Source organism: Balearica regulorum, chromosome 1, assembly GCF_011004875.1.
Source record: "Balearica regulorum gibbericeps isolate bBalReg1 chromosome 1, bBalReg1.pri, whole genome shotgun sequence".
In the NCBI taxonomy this organism is placed as follows: domain Eukaryota; kingdom Metazoa; phylum Chordata; class Aves; order Gruiformes; family Gruidae; genus Balearica; species Balearica regulorum.
The window spans coordinates 147,809,515-147,826,153 of record NC_046184.1 but is presented as its reverse complement, the minus strand read 5'-3'; the positions used below and the strand labels follow the sequence as shown (position 1 = coordinate 147,826,153).

The following is a 16,639-nucleotide window of genomic DNA, read 5'->3' as shown; positions in this document are numbered from 1 at the left end:
TTACGCCTCTTTCCGGCGTCTTTGTACCTCCTGGTTTACACATCGTTCATTTTCTCACCTGCAGTCCCTACGGAACGAAGATGTGGCCGCACCGGACCGGGTGCCCGGAAAGGCTGCATGGCGGCTGCCCTTCGCGGCTGACCCGCAGCCCGCCCCGAGCCGTCCCCGAGTGGGCGCAGGACCCACGCCTCCGGGACCCGCCGTTCCCCCTGCAGGGTTGCAGCGGGAAGCGGTGAGGCCGTGCCGGTAAGGCCGGGGGTTCCTCGGCCCAGGGCAGGGCTGCGCGGCGGGCGGGGGCCGGGTTGGATGCGCCGCCGCCCCGCGACCGGGAACCGGCTGCGGCAGCGGTGGCAGCGCGCGCTCACCCGCCGCTTCGCCGACCGGTACCCAACGGCACGGCACGGCACGGCACGGCACCGCCCGGGATGGCCGAGAGCAGCCCCACCTCCCTCCTGCACCCCTCCATCATCCGCTGGTGCGTGCTGCCCCCTTCCCCGGGGACGGAGCCGGGGGGGGGGGGGGGGCGGCTGGGGAGGCCCTGGCTGAGGATGGGGCGGGAGGGGGGGTAGCTCCATCCTCCCCCTCCCCGGCTGGTCTTCCCCCTCCGCCGGGGGTCTCGCAGAACTTGCCCGGTGGGCTTGCTACAGGGAGGGCAGGAATCCCACTTTTAACACTTATTGCTGTTTCGTAGGACAAAAGTCTGGCCCCATCATCATGGCGGTGCATAAACAATGCCATGAAAGCAGGAAAAATTCCCTGAAAGTCCATCTCCCGCCACAGATCTTACTGGTGAGGTGGTTTGACTCAGGGGAAATGGGATTTTGTCTTGGCCTACCCACTCACTGGGATCTGGCTGCTGGGCTGCCACCCACACGATGGTGATGCAGCAGTGCAGACGGCGAGGAGCACCCCTGGCTGGCCCACTCGTGGCATGGCCAGCTGCGAGGCAGCACGGCCAGCGGCACGCTGGCATTCAGCGTGATGCGGAGCCACTGACATTCTCCGAGGTTATGTTTGCTTGAGGTGAAGGTAATGGTTGAACTCCTCAGTGAGATACTTTCTATGGTGGAGTAAGGTTGTCACCATCATTTTTTTGTGCTTTGACAAGAGTGTCATCTGCCGTGCGACAGCGAAAGAGAAACCAGGGTTACTTTCCTTCTTTCCCCAAGCGCAGCCGAGTCCAGCTAGTAAACAGTGTTGAAAATTCATGTGAAAGAGTAACACCACATACAAGCAAACTTTTAACTTGACAGCAACTACAATCTTTTTCTTCCTCCCCTCAGTAATATCTGAGCAGTGGGAGTTAGCCTGTACTTTCGCTGTGACGTAGATACCACTGCTCCCATTTTAAAAGGACTGAAGGAAGAGATCCATCCAAGGTCATCCAACAAGTTTGAGACGCTGCGTAAAACTGAATCAAACAATCCTTGAAAGGATGAACCGATGATTTTGTCATCACAGCCTTCTGAATTACCTTTTCATGTTTTGAAAATTTTTAAATATTAAGCTTCATTTTATGGTTGGTGCACTGACAATAGAAAACCAGATTTTCGTCCAGAAATGATTCAGCAGCAGACTTGGAAACCTGTATAATGACCTGGCTGCCAAAGGTTCACGTATAGCAGCTGGAAAACTCCAAAAACCTGGAGTCTATTTGAGGTCCTAGAACTGACCAGATAAGAATCCCAATGGAAAGTGTGGATAGAAATGGAGGAGGCCTTTCCCCAGGTGCTTTTTCTTTACCCTCCGTGTTCCTCCCTTACCACTCTTTCCTTTTGGTTTTGTTTTTATTAACAGCTTCGTTTTGATGCATGCCATAAACATTCAGGTCTTGAAAATCTTGGGGCTAATAGGCAAGAAGATGGGCACTGTGCTCTTTGTGGATTTTTTTTTTCCTGATAGACAGTATTATTGTATTATGTGTCAGCACTAAGAATGTGTTTGACTTGTTATCTGAAAAAGGCTGGCAGTTTAATGATGATAAATTCACAAAATGGAATTCTCAAATATTTTTTCACTAAATAGTTAAATGCTGACGCAAAACTATTGGCAGAAACCAGCTACTGAAGCATGAATTAATTTGTGCTGCACTTCGAATGACTCTTGTGGTGGTATATCAAGGATGAATTTGGACTTAGGTTTAATCTCCTCTGGGACTGCTCAATTACGAAGGCTTTTGTGATGGTTGCTCTAGAAGAAACAAGCCTTTCTGCCTGTTGGGAGGCAGAGCTCAGTCAGGACTCTTATCTAGAATAAATTTCACTTACCTTTCAACCCCATGACAGGAAATACCCCATTAGCGCAGCAGATCCCCGCTCTTTGGTGCAGGTTCCTGCTTGTGTCTAGCCATTAGGTGAAGCCTTCGCTGTGGGGCTGGAGGTGGCGAGGAGCTGGCAGGGAGCCCAGCCCAGCTCAGCCCCAGCCCAGCCCAGCTCAGCCCCAGCGCCAGCCTCTTGGCTTGGTGGGTGGGAAGATGGGCTCCGAGGACGTAAAAGCGGGGCATTTCGGGGCCTTTTGCTGGGGAGAGGGGAACCTGGGGGAGGCAGTCAGCCCTCTTCGCTAGAGAAAGGGCATGAATGAAAGGTGAGGTAGACATCATCAAACTGCACAACGATCACGGTCTTGCTCAGTCTCGATCACGGTCCGGCTCAGTCTGTTCTAGCAAGCCAGTTTGCCGAAGACCTTATCCACTACGTACTGCCAGTACGGCTAATGCAGAAAGATAAACACTGGGTCACCTGAAATCAAGCTACTAATAAAAGAGAGGATGCTGATTTAAAATCCGACCAGCTTATCTCACCTGGTGATTATGAAAAGTCTGATTTCCCAACCAACTTGATTATCAGTAAAGACACAGTCAGTAACTGGCACTGTGCTGCACTAGCATTCAGCTGATAAATTAATTAAATATGCATAAATCATTTGGTATAACGGAAGCAGAGTCACAGTAAGAAAACACTCTCATACGATCAGTGTGTCATGCTTTGAAAATTAATCTCTGTGCTTTGCTCCAGCTTTGCTCCTGTGTTTGCACTGCAGGAGGCTATTATCTTCTGACATCAAAACTATGGGCTTTATCTCATAATTAAAGGTGTTGGTTTTTTTTTCCTGGTGAAGGTAATACATTAGGCTAATAAGTAACTAAGTTTGCGTCTTCCTCACCTTATTCACACCAGTAGTTGCATTTACTTGGCTATGACAATTTTGATAAGTAGGATGAGTAAGGGATTTGGCCAACGGACGAGTATTTAAACACCTGAACCAGTTTCAGTCCTGGCAGTTCTGTTACATAGTAACTGCAAATGAAAATTCTGTTGTGCTAAAACCAGTGAGATTGTATGAGAACAGAATTTGGTCCTTCGTGGTTTGTGCATTCTCCATCCCAAAACACTATATTGCAGAGTTTAGATAGAAAAATGCTCCTATAATTTTCTTTGGTATAGTGGAGACTTTTCTAATTAGAAGATCAAAGTTACATCCTCTGATGTAACAGTTACTGTATGAGAGATGCTAATACTTTCTGTATTGATGTTAAAGTTATAATGATATTACTAAGTTGTATTTTTTTATTGAAAACGATGAGATCTAGTTAATTTTTTAGCAGAGTCTCACAGGACCTGTCTTACATTTTGGAAACAAGGAAAGTAGAATTTTAAAAGTTAAAAGAAACATAGAAGACATACATATATATATATATCTATGAAAATGTATATTTTTTTTTCCAGAATACAGATTGACATAAAAGTAGTAGCTCTCTTTTTGATTCTAAGCTTCTATAAAATTGGAGTAACTATTACAGAGCACACTGTAAACCTCATGAGCTATTAAAATCACAAACTAACAAATCTTTCTTCTAATTCTGACATAAACCAATTGATGTTTTTGTTTTAAAGGGTAGCTGATAATTTCTATCTGTGTAAAGGATGCACTGTACCCCGTTGGCTACTATATGAATTGTATATGGAAAGCTGCAGTCCAAATTCCAAGTATCAAGTAAATTCAGCCACCTTTGGAAAGGTACAGTGTAAATATGATATATAAGATAAGAAGCAGGTATACCTAAACAGAAAATCTGATGATCAAATATACACACTGTGTATCAAAAGAGATTAAATAACAGAAGAGTGAATAGGTAATGTATTATGCTTGTGTCTTTTCTAATATATTTCATGTAGGCACAGTTATACTAGAGAAAAGAGTATTCTTTGTGGTGGAGTTTCTTTTCCTTAGGGAACTGGTGTATGTTACACTAGGAAAGATTACTTTAGCCAATATATTTTAGAAGGCTTTACCAGGGCAAACAGTGCAAGGTTAATAAACTAGTCCTGAGGAACTGTTTCTTCCATCCTTAAAAGACCCCTTTGGTTGTTACATAATTTTATACTTTCCTTTTTAAGTATACTTGAGGAGGTTTTGCTCTGAACACACACTGAAAAAGTTGTTATAGAATCATCCAAACAAAACAAATGCAGATGTAAAACCCAATCTCCTTCAAACAGTTCTACTCTTCTAATACATGGAGGTTGATACAACCCACAGAGCAATTACCACTTAGAAATTATCAATTGCAACACTTATAGTTAGTCAACTTTATTTAATAAATTAAGGAAGATAGAATGCATTGTGATTATTTGTTGGTCAAGACTTTTCATTCAGAATTTCCTATTTTTACCACTAATATTATTCTGTTAGTGCCCATGGTAGGAGCTACTAAGCATTGTTTTAACACAAAACCAAAATAATTTAAGTAAAAGTTGTATCTGAAATGAATTTCATTTGTGCAGATAACCTCATTTTACGAATCATTTATCTCAATTCAGTTGAATCTAATTTTTTTTTTTACTGGGTGAGTTAAATCACTCTTACTTACAATTAATTTTTGAGTGAATGATCCAGCATGATTTATTACCAGAGCTTAATGGATCATCACCCATCAGCCAAGCACATAGGTAGAATTTGCCTGGCTTAGGGTAGATGTCTGCCGTGAAGCTAGTCACCTTAAAATCTCTTGGTAGTCAATGGAGAGAAATAAGCAGTTACATATGATTCCTCTCACCTGAAATGAGTCATCTCAGGCAACTCAGATGAAATGGGCCTCGGAATTGCCTGTTTTTCTCCATTGACTACAGAGTCTGCAGCAACTAGCTTAGACATCTCTACCTTGTAGCCACGTAGGTAAGGTTAATCCCATCCTGTCTGTACACTTTCAGGTGCTCCAGCATGACTGAGTTACCACCTGTAAGCTAAGCATTCTTGTGGGTTGAGTTAATACATTTTACTTTTAAGTTGGGACAGGCATGGATGAAGCATGCGTCTGGTCACGCAGAAGAGCTTAGCTGATGAGCCATAGCTGCTATAGGTTGGTGCTTGCAACTGTTCGCCTTAACTGACCCAGTGCACTGCGGTGCAAGTTAACGCATCCCAAGTGACCAAGCTGGGGTGCAGCTCCCCGATGGCTTGCAATGGTCTGTCCTTCTGCCACAGGAGGTGGGACCGTGAGGAGGGCAGGAATTGCAGTAACACTGACTTAAACTGAAGGTGCACATGTAATCGGTTACCACAGCCTAGCTAATGGACTGAACTGTTAATAATTCATCAAATGGTAGTAACCTGACTGCGTTACACGTGTGTGGACTGTAAGGACTTCTGCAGTCAAGCCCTGTGTGAATCCAACCGTGGTGATTTAAGACACTACTCATCTCATTTGCCCTATCCCTCTGCTCAAATACACCACTGTCTCTGTAGCAGAGGAAGTGGGAAGAAGTATGTCTCTCATGCCACAGAAGCCCCAGTTTCATAGACTGTCCTTTTAGGAAAATGGGATTATGCTAAAATACCGCTTTGAGAAAGGGAGCAGCTGAGCTGGGTGCATGCAGAACGTGCAAAGAACAGGACCACTGCAACACCCTTAAAACTGGAGGTGCACATTAGTGTGAGTTGGAGAAATTTGTCCTTTAGCAGGCCTTTGGACCAGCAAAGTGCACATTGCACAGAGTCCCAACTTTGTAATGCTGAGTGGAGGCTCCCCTCAGTCCTCACTAACTTTGAGTACTTGATCCTCTGTTGCTGCTATACAGGTAACGTTAGCCTCAGCTGTCCTGGGTTCGTCTCTGTCTTCACAGGACAGCTCATGCAGAATAGTCATAGTGAAGTGGATTATTATCATAAAATCACAGAATGGTTTGGGTTGGAAGGGACCTCAAAGACCATCTAGTTCCAACCCCCCTGCCATGGGCAGGGACACCCTCCACTGGACCAGGTTGCCCAAAGCCCCATCCAGCCTGGCCTTGAACACTTCCAGGGAGGGGGCATCCACAGCCTCTCTGGGCAACCTGTTCCAGTGCCTCACCACCCTCACAGTGAAGAATTTCTTCCTAATTTCTAATCTAAATCTGCCGTCTTTCAGTTTAAACCCATTACCCCTTGTCCTACCACTACGTGCACTTGTAAGCAGCCCCTCTCCAGCTTTCCTGTAGGCCCCTTTTAGGTACTGGAAGGCCGCTATTATCCTGACAGTTTCTTACTACTCTGTAGGGCCTAACCTTGACAGATGCTGCGTGACCTCAGTTCACATTTACCACCGGGGTGGTCAAAAGGTTGCTTTGCAGCTTGATGATTCAGGTCCTTTGAAAACAGATAAGTCAGGCCCTATCCTGCGAGTAGTCCTTGCAAGAGTGAGTGGGCAGGCTAAATCCCTTGTGTGAGTAAGTCCAATTCAAATGAGTAAGGCTTGCCATGACTGGCAGAGTACTGGAGAATCACAGAATCTTTGAGTTCCCCTTGCTGATATACCCCCCTGACTGCGGGTGGTCTCCTGCTGCGTGCACTGGCTGTGTTTTAGTGCAAGGTAAAATGGAGTAGTATAAAAAAATTCCTACCTGAGGGAGGTAACTCCCTTAAATTACTTAGCTTTCAATCGGCAAAAGCCTGATTGAGTTCAGTTCAACAGTTACCATTTCAGAGGTATGTAAGAACAGGTATTAGCCTGTAAATGATGGAAAGCAAAAAAAAGTGATTAAGGAGAAAAAAACATAGCGGGTATGTTTTTGTGTTTTAGAACGAATTGGCCAAGTATCTCTAATTTTCTGTTTGTTTTTTTTCAGCTTATTCGGTTAGTTTTCCCAGGTCTGGGGACAAGAAGGCTGGGCACAAGAGGAAGTACCAGGTATTGGTTTTGCTTCCTTTGTCTAAGTAAGTTATAAATAACTGTTCTAATAACATTTAAAAATGGCTGAATTTTCAGCTCCAGCACTGTAATACAGCACCTGAATTGTTGGTTCCAAGTCTGTAATACATCGCATGATCCAGAGTGATTCATGATGACACCAAAAACATTGAAATAGGGTTAATGCCATGAAAGCCACCACATTAGAGCTGCTTTGGTAGGGCATGAATTCCAGATCAGACTGTTTTTTAAAGAATTAGTGCTCCAATTTGTACTGGCTACTACAGGATGGCTTGCATGAGGCATCTGCCAGACATCACAAACTTACTCAGAGCTCTTGAGACACCAGGTCAGGAAAGCCTGGCTCCGGCATGCACGGGGGTGGCAGCCGTGATTAATGTCTGTGTTGTGCTTTTCATCCTTGCACATATCCGTATGACCACCAGCATGTACTGGTGGTCAATGGAAATGTTGTAAACAGTTTAAAACCATTTAAATCAGACCACCTCAGGTCCTCCTCCTAAATTCCTTTCCTTTCCCTTCCCTCTCTTCTTCTTCTAGAGCACAGAGAGATCAATAATCTTTCATCAATTCAATGACCAAACTTACAATCACACTCTGAGCATCCAAACTGGAAAAAGGGATGTTTTAAGGGCATTGAGACACAGTAATTTTACAAGCATTTTGAGTAGCTGTCAAGTACTGGTGTTGAGACTGACATGCCCTTACTTGATCTGCGACTTTTCTCCACTAGTCTGGACTTGCTATCAGCTTGATCCAGCAAGATCTTTTAATTTGGGTGTGCCACACCACAGACACTCCCAGGCTTCTCCTCCTCATAGCTGGCAGGAGTTGGGATGGTGCGTGATAGCCCCCAGCCTCCACACTCTTCTCTCTTCCCATCAGCAGGTTACACTCTGCTGCCTGCTGGTGGCCCAAAACTACTGCACTGCTGCCCTGGCTTGCCCGGGGACCCAGCCTGGCAAGAGACAGTTGGTAGCACTTGGCTAGCAGAGATGGCGACTGCCCTGCTCACCCAGGTTGGGATAAACCTTAGAGAAGGTCTGGAGGGTTTCTTGGGTGTTAGCTTGCCATGACCATCAAGATGATCAGAGGGCTGGACCAGGGTCACAAAGATGATTAGAGGGCTGGAGGACCTCTCCTATGAGGACAGGCTGAGAGAGTTGGGGTTGTTCAGCCCAGAGAAAAGAAGGCTCTGGGGAGACCTTATAGCAGCCTTCCAGTACCTAAAAGGGGCCTACAGGAAAGTTGGAGAGGGGCTGCTTACAAGTGCACGTAGTGGTAGGACAAGGGGTAATGGGTTTAAACTGAAAGACGGCAGATTTAGATTAGAAATTAGGAAGAAACTCTTCACTGTGAGGGTGGTGAGGCACTGGAACAGGTTGCCCAGAGAGGCTGTGGATGCCCCCTCCCTGGAAGTGTTCAAGGCCAGGTCGGATGGGGCTTTGGGCAACCTGGTCTAGTGGAGGGTGTCCCTGCCCATTGCAGGGGGGTTGGAACTAGATGATCCTTGAGGTCCCTTCTAACCCAAACCGTTCTATGATTCTATGACCACCATGGGCCATCCAGTCCCTAAACAACTACCATGAGTGGTTGCGGAACAACTGCACTAAATCCTTCAACTTCCATGGGGATACAGGGTCCTCTATCAATCAGCTGAGATTCTGGTCCCTGACTTCACTAAGTGTCCTGTACAAATCTATTGCACCCCGTGCATCAGCTTATGTTTGTTCATTTAGAAGGAAGTATCATTCCAGGGCAAAAACTGTTAAAAAGAGTTTGTAAAGAGTTTGTGCAATTAGCTTCTATTGGGGAAAATACATTTAAATTTAAAAAAAAAAAAAAGAATTTAATTTAAGAATTTTTTAAAAAATGTAGCTTTTTTTTACTCAATCTGGTAATAAGATGAGCATTTACTTTCAAAGGAGCAATATCAGTTATTTGCTGACTTGCTGAAAATTGTATGCTTGTCAGCTCATAAATTTGTTTTATTTTCTAGGTATCATTATGATGGAATAGCTATCAAGAAGAACTCTTCCTTTTATGCACGTTATTGCTCTCTCCTGTCTGAAAAAAAATATCACAGGTTTGTTCTTTTAAATGTTTTAATCATAAAATGTGACATGACCATCTATATATTGTCTGTGTATAAAAATCCACAAATCATCTGTTGAACATTGACAATAGTATTTTATTTTTCTTATTATACACACTATAAAAGTGCTGTGCCATTAAGTGCTGTGCCCTAATAGAGAAGCTCCATTTTGAAAACAAGCCCTGCCTAATCAGACTTCCTTGAATTGGACATTTTAGCCACGTAGATCTTAAGAGCAGGAACTTGTGCCAAACCTAGAAGAGGAGCTTAATATATTGAGACTCTCAATGGGAGCTTAGATAAACATACTGACAATTGCTTCATGACATTGTAGCACCTTCTGTATTAAACAGTAGGCTGAAGAGACATGTATTAAAGTATAAATGCACTGTTTTGAAGAGTTCTACAAGCAATCGTGTTATCTGGGGTTTTTTACTACTTGAAAATCCTTCTTTCACTTTGTTTTAAAATTTCAGATTTAAAAATCAACTCTTGTGAGGACACAACAATAAGCAAGTGTATAAGATGAGTATAAATTGCAAAAAATAAAAGTCTGAAAATAATTGATGAATGTAAGATGCTTTGACAGATTAAACTGTAGACATGAGCACATTCCAGTTGTAGGCAGGCGAGGAAGAGTTCTTATGGTTAAGCTCATGGTTGAGATGATAAACAAACCACAGGCTTGCGTTTCTCCCCAGAAAAAAGGAAGGGAAATGCTGCCACCCCTTAGCAGTGTTACACTCCTCTTAAATGCACAGAAGAAAAATAGGTGCAGCCTATGCCTTGGACTTTGGAGACCAGGCTCGTATCCTCACTGTTTTACAGACTTGTACATGACTTTAACATGTATACGGAGAAGTTCTGTGCTTTGGTTTCAATTCTTTAAGATGGAGGTATAGCATTTTTCTATAGCATGAATGTTAGAGAGGTACAAGTCAGCCCATTAAGCATCCAGATATTCTGGTGATGACGAAAGCTGTTTCAGTGCCTGTGATATTTTACATGATGGTTGCTAATTGAATGCATGCTCTGTGAGAGAATGGAAAAATTATACCCATAGGTCTGTTGCCTTCCTCCACGGGTTTTACAGCAGAGTAGTGTTGCAGAAGTCCACAGAGTTGACAATGGTAAAGAATGGGACAGGGCAGAGGATCAGGTTCTGCAGATGATCAAGTGGCAATCGGTCGTTGTGAGACCAAAGAAATTATTCATAGGCAACTCAAAGCTCATTTCCCACAAGACCCTCACTGAAGTGATATCCCTCGCTACCCATGCGAGTATAACCAGAACAAGCGTAAGATTTGACATCCATAATGAGAAAAGGTCTTGGCCACTGTTCTAGGAACGTTGCAGGTCTCTGCCTGAGTCTCTGCTGGTCTGTCTTCTTCAGGGAAAGAGAGGTGTTTCCCTGCAGCAGTCTCGCTGGGCATAGTAGGAGAGCTGCTAGCTCTGGTTGTAGAAGAGACAAGAGAGAGAACAGAACAATTGGAATTGTTGCTCTTTTTCCTCCCAGCATAGAAGCGTGCTGAAAAATTACAAAAAGTAGGAGGAACTAAAGAAGCGATGTTGACTGAGTCCAGGCCAGGTGCAGGAACAAGGCCTTTAGCCACTACTGGGAGCTAGAAGCACCACATATGCCGCCATATCTTGTGTCCTTGGCCCCCCTCAGGGAAACAAGACGTGTTCCCTGCCGGGCTGGGGGACAGGCTGTAGCCTATGCTTAATCACAGGGGAGCCGCTGCACTGGCTGCAGGCTCTCCTTCTCTGCAAGCTGCCAGAGGTGCCTGCCCGGACACCTTCTCCTAAAAAGCTGTATTTCTTTTGGTCAAACCAAGGAAAAGGAGGTGGACATAACCAGACGTCTAGTGATCTTGATATAGGCTCTTGGAATAACTCTTCAGATTTGAAAAAAAAAATTCAAAATATAAAGATCGTGTTCAGACAAAGATCATCTTTGTGGTTGCAGTAGAAAAGTCTCTTAACTACAAATTTATCTTGTCTGATGCTTCCTTCAGGGGAGACAGTTATAAGAAGTCACCAAGCTGATGTGTGAAGCCAGACAGCTGAAATTAGAACACCTTCTACTCTAAATGCAGCCACGTGTCCCTGTCCCGAGCCAACGTGCACACCCGCAACACCTGGGCGGTCATAATTACTTCTTGTGTCTGCTAAAGGACAGCAGGGAAACAAAGGAGAGGAAGCAGTAAAAAAAGCACAAAACACAGCCAGAGATGCATGAATAGCACAATTTTTAAAAAAGAATAAATTAGGCCACATACAAAATAAGCAGCAGCTTCAGCCAAATAAGTGAATTTGTTTCCATCTGTATTGAGTTTTGTATATTCTTTGCAAATAAATAGGAACACATCAAGGAAAGACCTCATTTTTACTGCCCTCTCAGCAGAGTTCAGTACTTTTTGAAATCAGAATTAATTTTTTCATGATCCAATGAAGTTGAGAAAACCAGCAATGGCAAATAATTCTAGATTATTTTTTTTTAATTAGAAAATTGAAATTTAGAAAAAGAGTAATGAAAACTTGAAGACTTTCCTACCTGCAATAACTATTGCTCCCTCCTGTGCCTGAATAGAGTCCAACATACAGATGCTTTTTCTGTTGTATCTGCCTGAGGGGAAGGCGGAGTTGAGAGCCCAGTTGAGAGGCCGAGGCATCCACCCAACCTGCGGGTTGGTGAAGAGACAGGGGTGGTTTCAAAACTATGATCCACTGTCTCTAATTAATGTAAAGAATATTTCTTGACCATATTGAGGTAGTCAGCAATCGACACAGTGCTGGTAGTGAGGAACTGGGGCTGTAAAGGGTCTGGGAGGTTGGCGGCTTTGCTTATTGGTGTCATAGAAATGGCAGTATGATTATAACGGTTTGCCTTTGACTACAAAGAAGGCATTTGCCTTTTGATGGTCACCATGGCCTCAGATGTGTTGATTGGCTGGGTTGGAACGTGTTCACATGAGGTGTCATGAGGATGCTCTTATATGGCACCTGTAAGTTGGTTTGTTTAGTAGAAATTTTGGATTTTTTGAAGATACACGTACCACAGCTCTGATGATGATATTATGAAAGCAGTGTAAGTAAACACAACTGTACCCAATGAGGTCTCCAAGCAGATTAGGGAGATTTAAGGGAATATGGTATTTACTGATTTGCGTTACAATAGGGTGTCCTCTGGGACAAGCTCTCCTCAAAATGGTACTTGCTCTGGCAGATCAAGGAGGCTTGGAGTATGGCAGTATTAAAAAATGCCAACAAATTTTGGCTTCACAAGTTACTTTATGATTCTAGTAATAGGGAAGGTTTGGGCTTCTGACTTTCTAGTGAAACAAAACCACAATTTTTTAATAAAAAAAGTCTGATATGATTCTAGCAAATCAGCTTTTCTAATCTCAGTGTAATCTGACAGTCTACAGCACGCACATTCACCACCCTCTCTCTTTTCATTTTTCCTTTGTCCTTCCCGCCTCTGTTAGTCTTTTCATCATCCCCACCATTGTATTTCCCATTTTAGCTCTAGTTCCCACCTCACACCATCATCCAAGCTCTGCAAGAGATACGGTGAAACTCCTTGTGATTTTGCTGTCACCCATTTCCCCTTCTCCCACCCACCTCTTGTTTTGTGTGTCCTGTCTTTACCTAGGCACCGCTCTCCAGGGGAAGCGAGCAGCTCTGCCTGGCAGCTGAGCACCTCTGCGGGCACCGGGTGAGTCTGAACACCCTTTGCTAACAACGGGAGCACACAGATGTTTCCATAGGTATTTGCACTTAATTGTCACCAGGCTCCCAGATGGCTGCTGGGGCGCAGGAGGACCCACGCAGCACCCCTTCTCACACCTCACCGTCCCCATGTGGGGGGAGCGGGGAGCCAGCCTGCCACGGGAGCCAGCCCACTGGAGGAACACGATGCTGATACGTGTTGCCATAGCAGCAGCAGCAGAAGATACAGCTGGCTGCCTTCTCGGGGAGAGCAGGAGCTGGAAAATATTCATTAATTTTGTTTCACAGGCTTTAGAAATCTGCAGGAAGGACCCCTTTGAAAGAAGTGTTATGAAACATCTCTATTTACACAGTCACGTTCTACCAAACATACTCAATAGGAAAGTCATGCCCTGCCTTGGGCAGCCAGTTTGGTTGTTTTGCTGGAGCGCTGCCCTCATGGCAGAGAGTAGTGGCAGAGGGAAAGGTAATTTTTCAAGTCGCACAGGGTCAGTCCTGTGAGAAGTGTGAGGAGGCATTTTCAGCAGCTTGAGTTTCCAAGCAGATAAACTCTTCTGTTTTCTCTTCTGCTCCTTCAGGAGGTGTAGTGGTACCCTGGTTTATAATACATCACAGCAGTGAAACCCAGCAGCCAAGATCCAATTAGATAGCCTGAGTGTTGGCAGTCACCAGTGGAAGCACATTTTCTACAAAGCCCTGCCTGTCACCCTTCAAAATAGCCGAGTCCAAAAGGACCCTGGAGTTTGAAATGCCTTCACAGACAGCGAGCAGGTGTCAGCAGCAGATGGGGGCTTGACTGGAGGAATCCAACTCTCACAGCATGCCCCTTTTCCTAGCAACATTGCCTCTCCCTCCTGTAGGATTAGCCTCAGCAAAGCAGGCAGGGAGAGAGGTAAAGCAAGCAAGCAGCCTATTGTGCCTGCATCCCTGGCTTTTCAGCCAAAAGCCGGCTGTCAAGCCTTTGCAGGTCCAGGTGAATTCTGACCGTGTGGAACGTGACAGCGGGCTTGCAAAGTAAATGGGGGACAAGTGGGAAAAAAAAAAAAAGCCATCTAAACTGATACAGGGTGCAGAAAATGGAATTACTGTGAAATCAAAACACAAGGATGATTGCGCTTTCATTATTTGCATGTTTATAATTATTATCATTCCAAACAAGCTGCAACTACAAATACAAGCCCATGATTTTGCAAGAAGCTGGAAGACATTGCACTGTTAAATGGCTAATATCTTGCCGTCTTTATAATGAATGGTTCAGTTGTATCTTAAAATTAAGAAATCGATCTTCAGACTTGTTAGAAAATCATGGGGCTGCTGAATGACAGGAAAGAGAATGGGGTTCTTTCCCACACACAATGCTCCAGCCTAGTGCTCTCCATCCAGTTTGAGCTCGTTTTCTTACCAAATACAGAATAAATTGGTGGGCTTTTTAAAGATGGTGTTTTTCTTTTTTTCTGTTGCATATTTTACCACAGTGGAAACGCCTGCAGTTCTGGAGATGCAGCTGGTTACAGGAGCAATAGCCAAAAAAAAAGAACAGTGAGTTTCAGATGCATTAGACTTATAAGAAAATGTCTGTGTGTTTAATTAGAACTGCTATATAATAGGCTTTGATGAAATAAAGTTAACCCATCATATTCTTTGAGATAAAATTTGTCTGTGTAATCCCACTAAATGCTTACTTCCTCCACTCCTATTTCACCTGGTAGCTAAATATTTTTGTTGTCTTAACATTGGCTCAAATAACTTTATCTGTGCTGAGAGTGGAAATTGTGGCTGACAGCCCAGCTTGTGAATATTAGGGGAGTAAGTGGGGCACAACCTTCCCTGCCTGAGGCCCACGGTAACAGACCCTCATGCTGCTGAGCATTTCCAATGTGCTCGGGGTTTATCAGCACGGTAAGTGTTTAAATAGTAGGAAATGATTAAGAACCAAGAGCGCAACCCCCGTGCACGGAAAAGGGCAGATGTGAGGCTAACCTGCGGCGGTTCTCCCCCGAGCGTGCTGTCATGGGGCCGTTGGGAGTCAGCCAGCAGAGCATGAGCAACAAACTTGTGTGGACCAAAGTGAGGTGGGGGGAAAAAGGGAGAGACTGGATGTCTGTCTGATTTTTACGGAGCGCTCGGGTGCGGTCGTGAGTGCTCTGAAGTGGATGTAATGACAGCTGATGAGAAATGTGCTGCCACTCCGACAGCACAGCCAACTATCTGCAGCCTTATTTAGAAATTTACGACTGTGACATGAGTGCTATTGAAAATATATGTGGAAGATATGTATAGCATTAAATATTCACTGGTTTTGAAAAGAAATTCATGTACTGTTTAGGATTTAAGTATTTATTCAGCCATGCTTGTTTCTTTTATCCACCTCTACTTTCTAAAAAAAAAAAAAAAAAAAAAAGGACAAGCATTCCTCTGAAGAAATACATCTTATTAAAAAATCATGTTATACAATTTCAAGAAAGTACTTAATACCTTTAATAGAACCGACAAGATAATTGTGATCTTTTTTTTTTTTTTTTTATTATTGTTCAAAATAAATTATGGTGCACTGAGAGCAAGAATTTGCACTGTTCTCCATCTGTCATTTATCTGAAGACTGAACAAGAGAGATTTCAGTACCCTTGGCCCGAGTTCAGCAGATTCTATCTTTGGGAGCAAGAACTAGGGAAGAAATACCCCTACGAAATGGTATGTTCAAGTGTTCAGTCATCAAAGCGAGTCAGCTCTTTGGCTGTGAGATCTTTCTGTACCCTCTTTTTGGTCACAGGTTGTACTGCTTGCCAATGAGTACTGCAGCTATTGTCAAGATATTTTACATATGGTGAGAAAGACCGAGCTTGACAAGGTATGCCTTTGCTTTAATAATGCTCATTCTGACGACAGCAAACTCCTCTAGGGATAAAATTGTTTCTGTGTAGCTTATTTACTCGATGGTTTGATCTAAGGTAGATGATCATTTAGAGACAAAAGGACCATTCAATCAAATCATTCCGGAATTCTTAATTAACACAAGAATTCTCCTCTGAGACTCTGAGTTTGCAGGCATATCCCCAGCACTCCTGGCACATCAACAGGTCTGAGCACAGAACGAAACACAAGGCCATGAACACATATCTTTCATTATATCTGCATATCCATGGCACAATTCTTTGTTTCTCTCCTCTTTTTTTATGATGTGCCTTGGGAGGTTCAGCTTGTTGCCCCAGGATGCTTCCACTTACTCTGGAGCCCGGCCAGGATGGGGCCAGACAAAGAACCCAGCTCCACAGTCATTCTTTTGCTTCTATGCTTATGTGTGGTGTTGTACTGAATTACGCTTCACATTTCACAAGTGTAAAATCAGTGAAAATTCATAAAAGGACTTTGTGCGACAGGTGGAAGACTGTATCATCTCATTCTGGAGGTCTCTGCAGCCTGAAAGAATAGCACTGATGTCCTTGCCAGACGTATGCCAGCTGTTGCAAAGCTACGATAGGCAGCTATTCAAGGTACGATAGGCACACTTGTTTGCTGTAATTATGTTATTATGTGTTTGTGTCCTTTTGGTAGTTCTACCTGAGGAGAAGGGCCAGCTGTTTCTTGGGTGCTGCACAATGCAATTTTCATTAGTACCTCAAGTC

At 44.0% G+C, this 16,639-nt stretch overlaps 1 protein-coding gene across 1 annotated transcript in view; it reads left to right on the top strand.

Moving 5' to 3' along the window:
- The window catches only part of RFX8 (regulatory factor X8), a 49,338-nt gene that overhangs the window by 18,321 nt on the left and 14,378 nt on the right, over positions 1–16,639 (top strand). Inside the window, exons 2-8 of the mRNA XM_075738286.1 lie at positions 7,104–7,165; positions 9,186–9,272; positions 12,940–13,002; positions 14,492–14,555; positions 15,573–15,707; positions 15,787–15,864; positions 16,394–16,507. Coding sequence (XP_075594401.1) covers positions 7,104–7,165; positions 9,186–9,272; positions 12,940–13,002; positions 14,492–14,555; positions 15,573–15,707; positions 15,787–15,864; positions 16,394–16,507 — 603 coding nt within the window. The remainder of the gene's footprint in view (positions 1–7,103; positions 7,166–9,185; positions 9,273–12,939; positions 13,003–14,491; positions 14,556–15,572; positions 15,708–15,786; positions 15,865–16,393; positions 16,508–16,639) is intronic.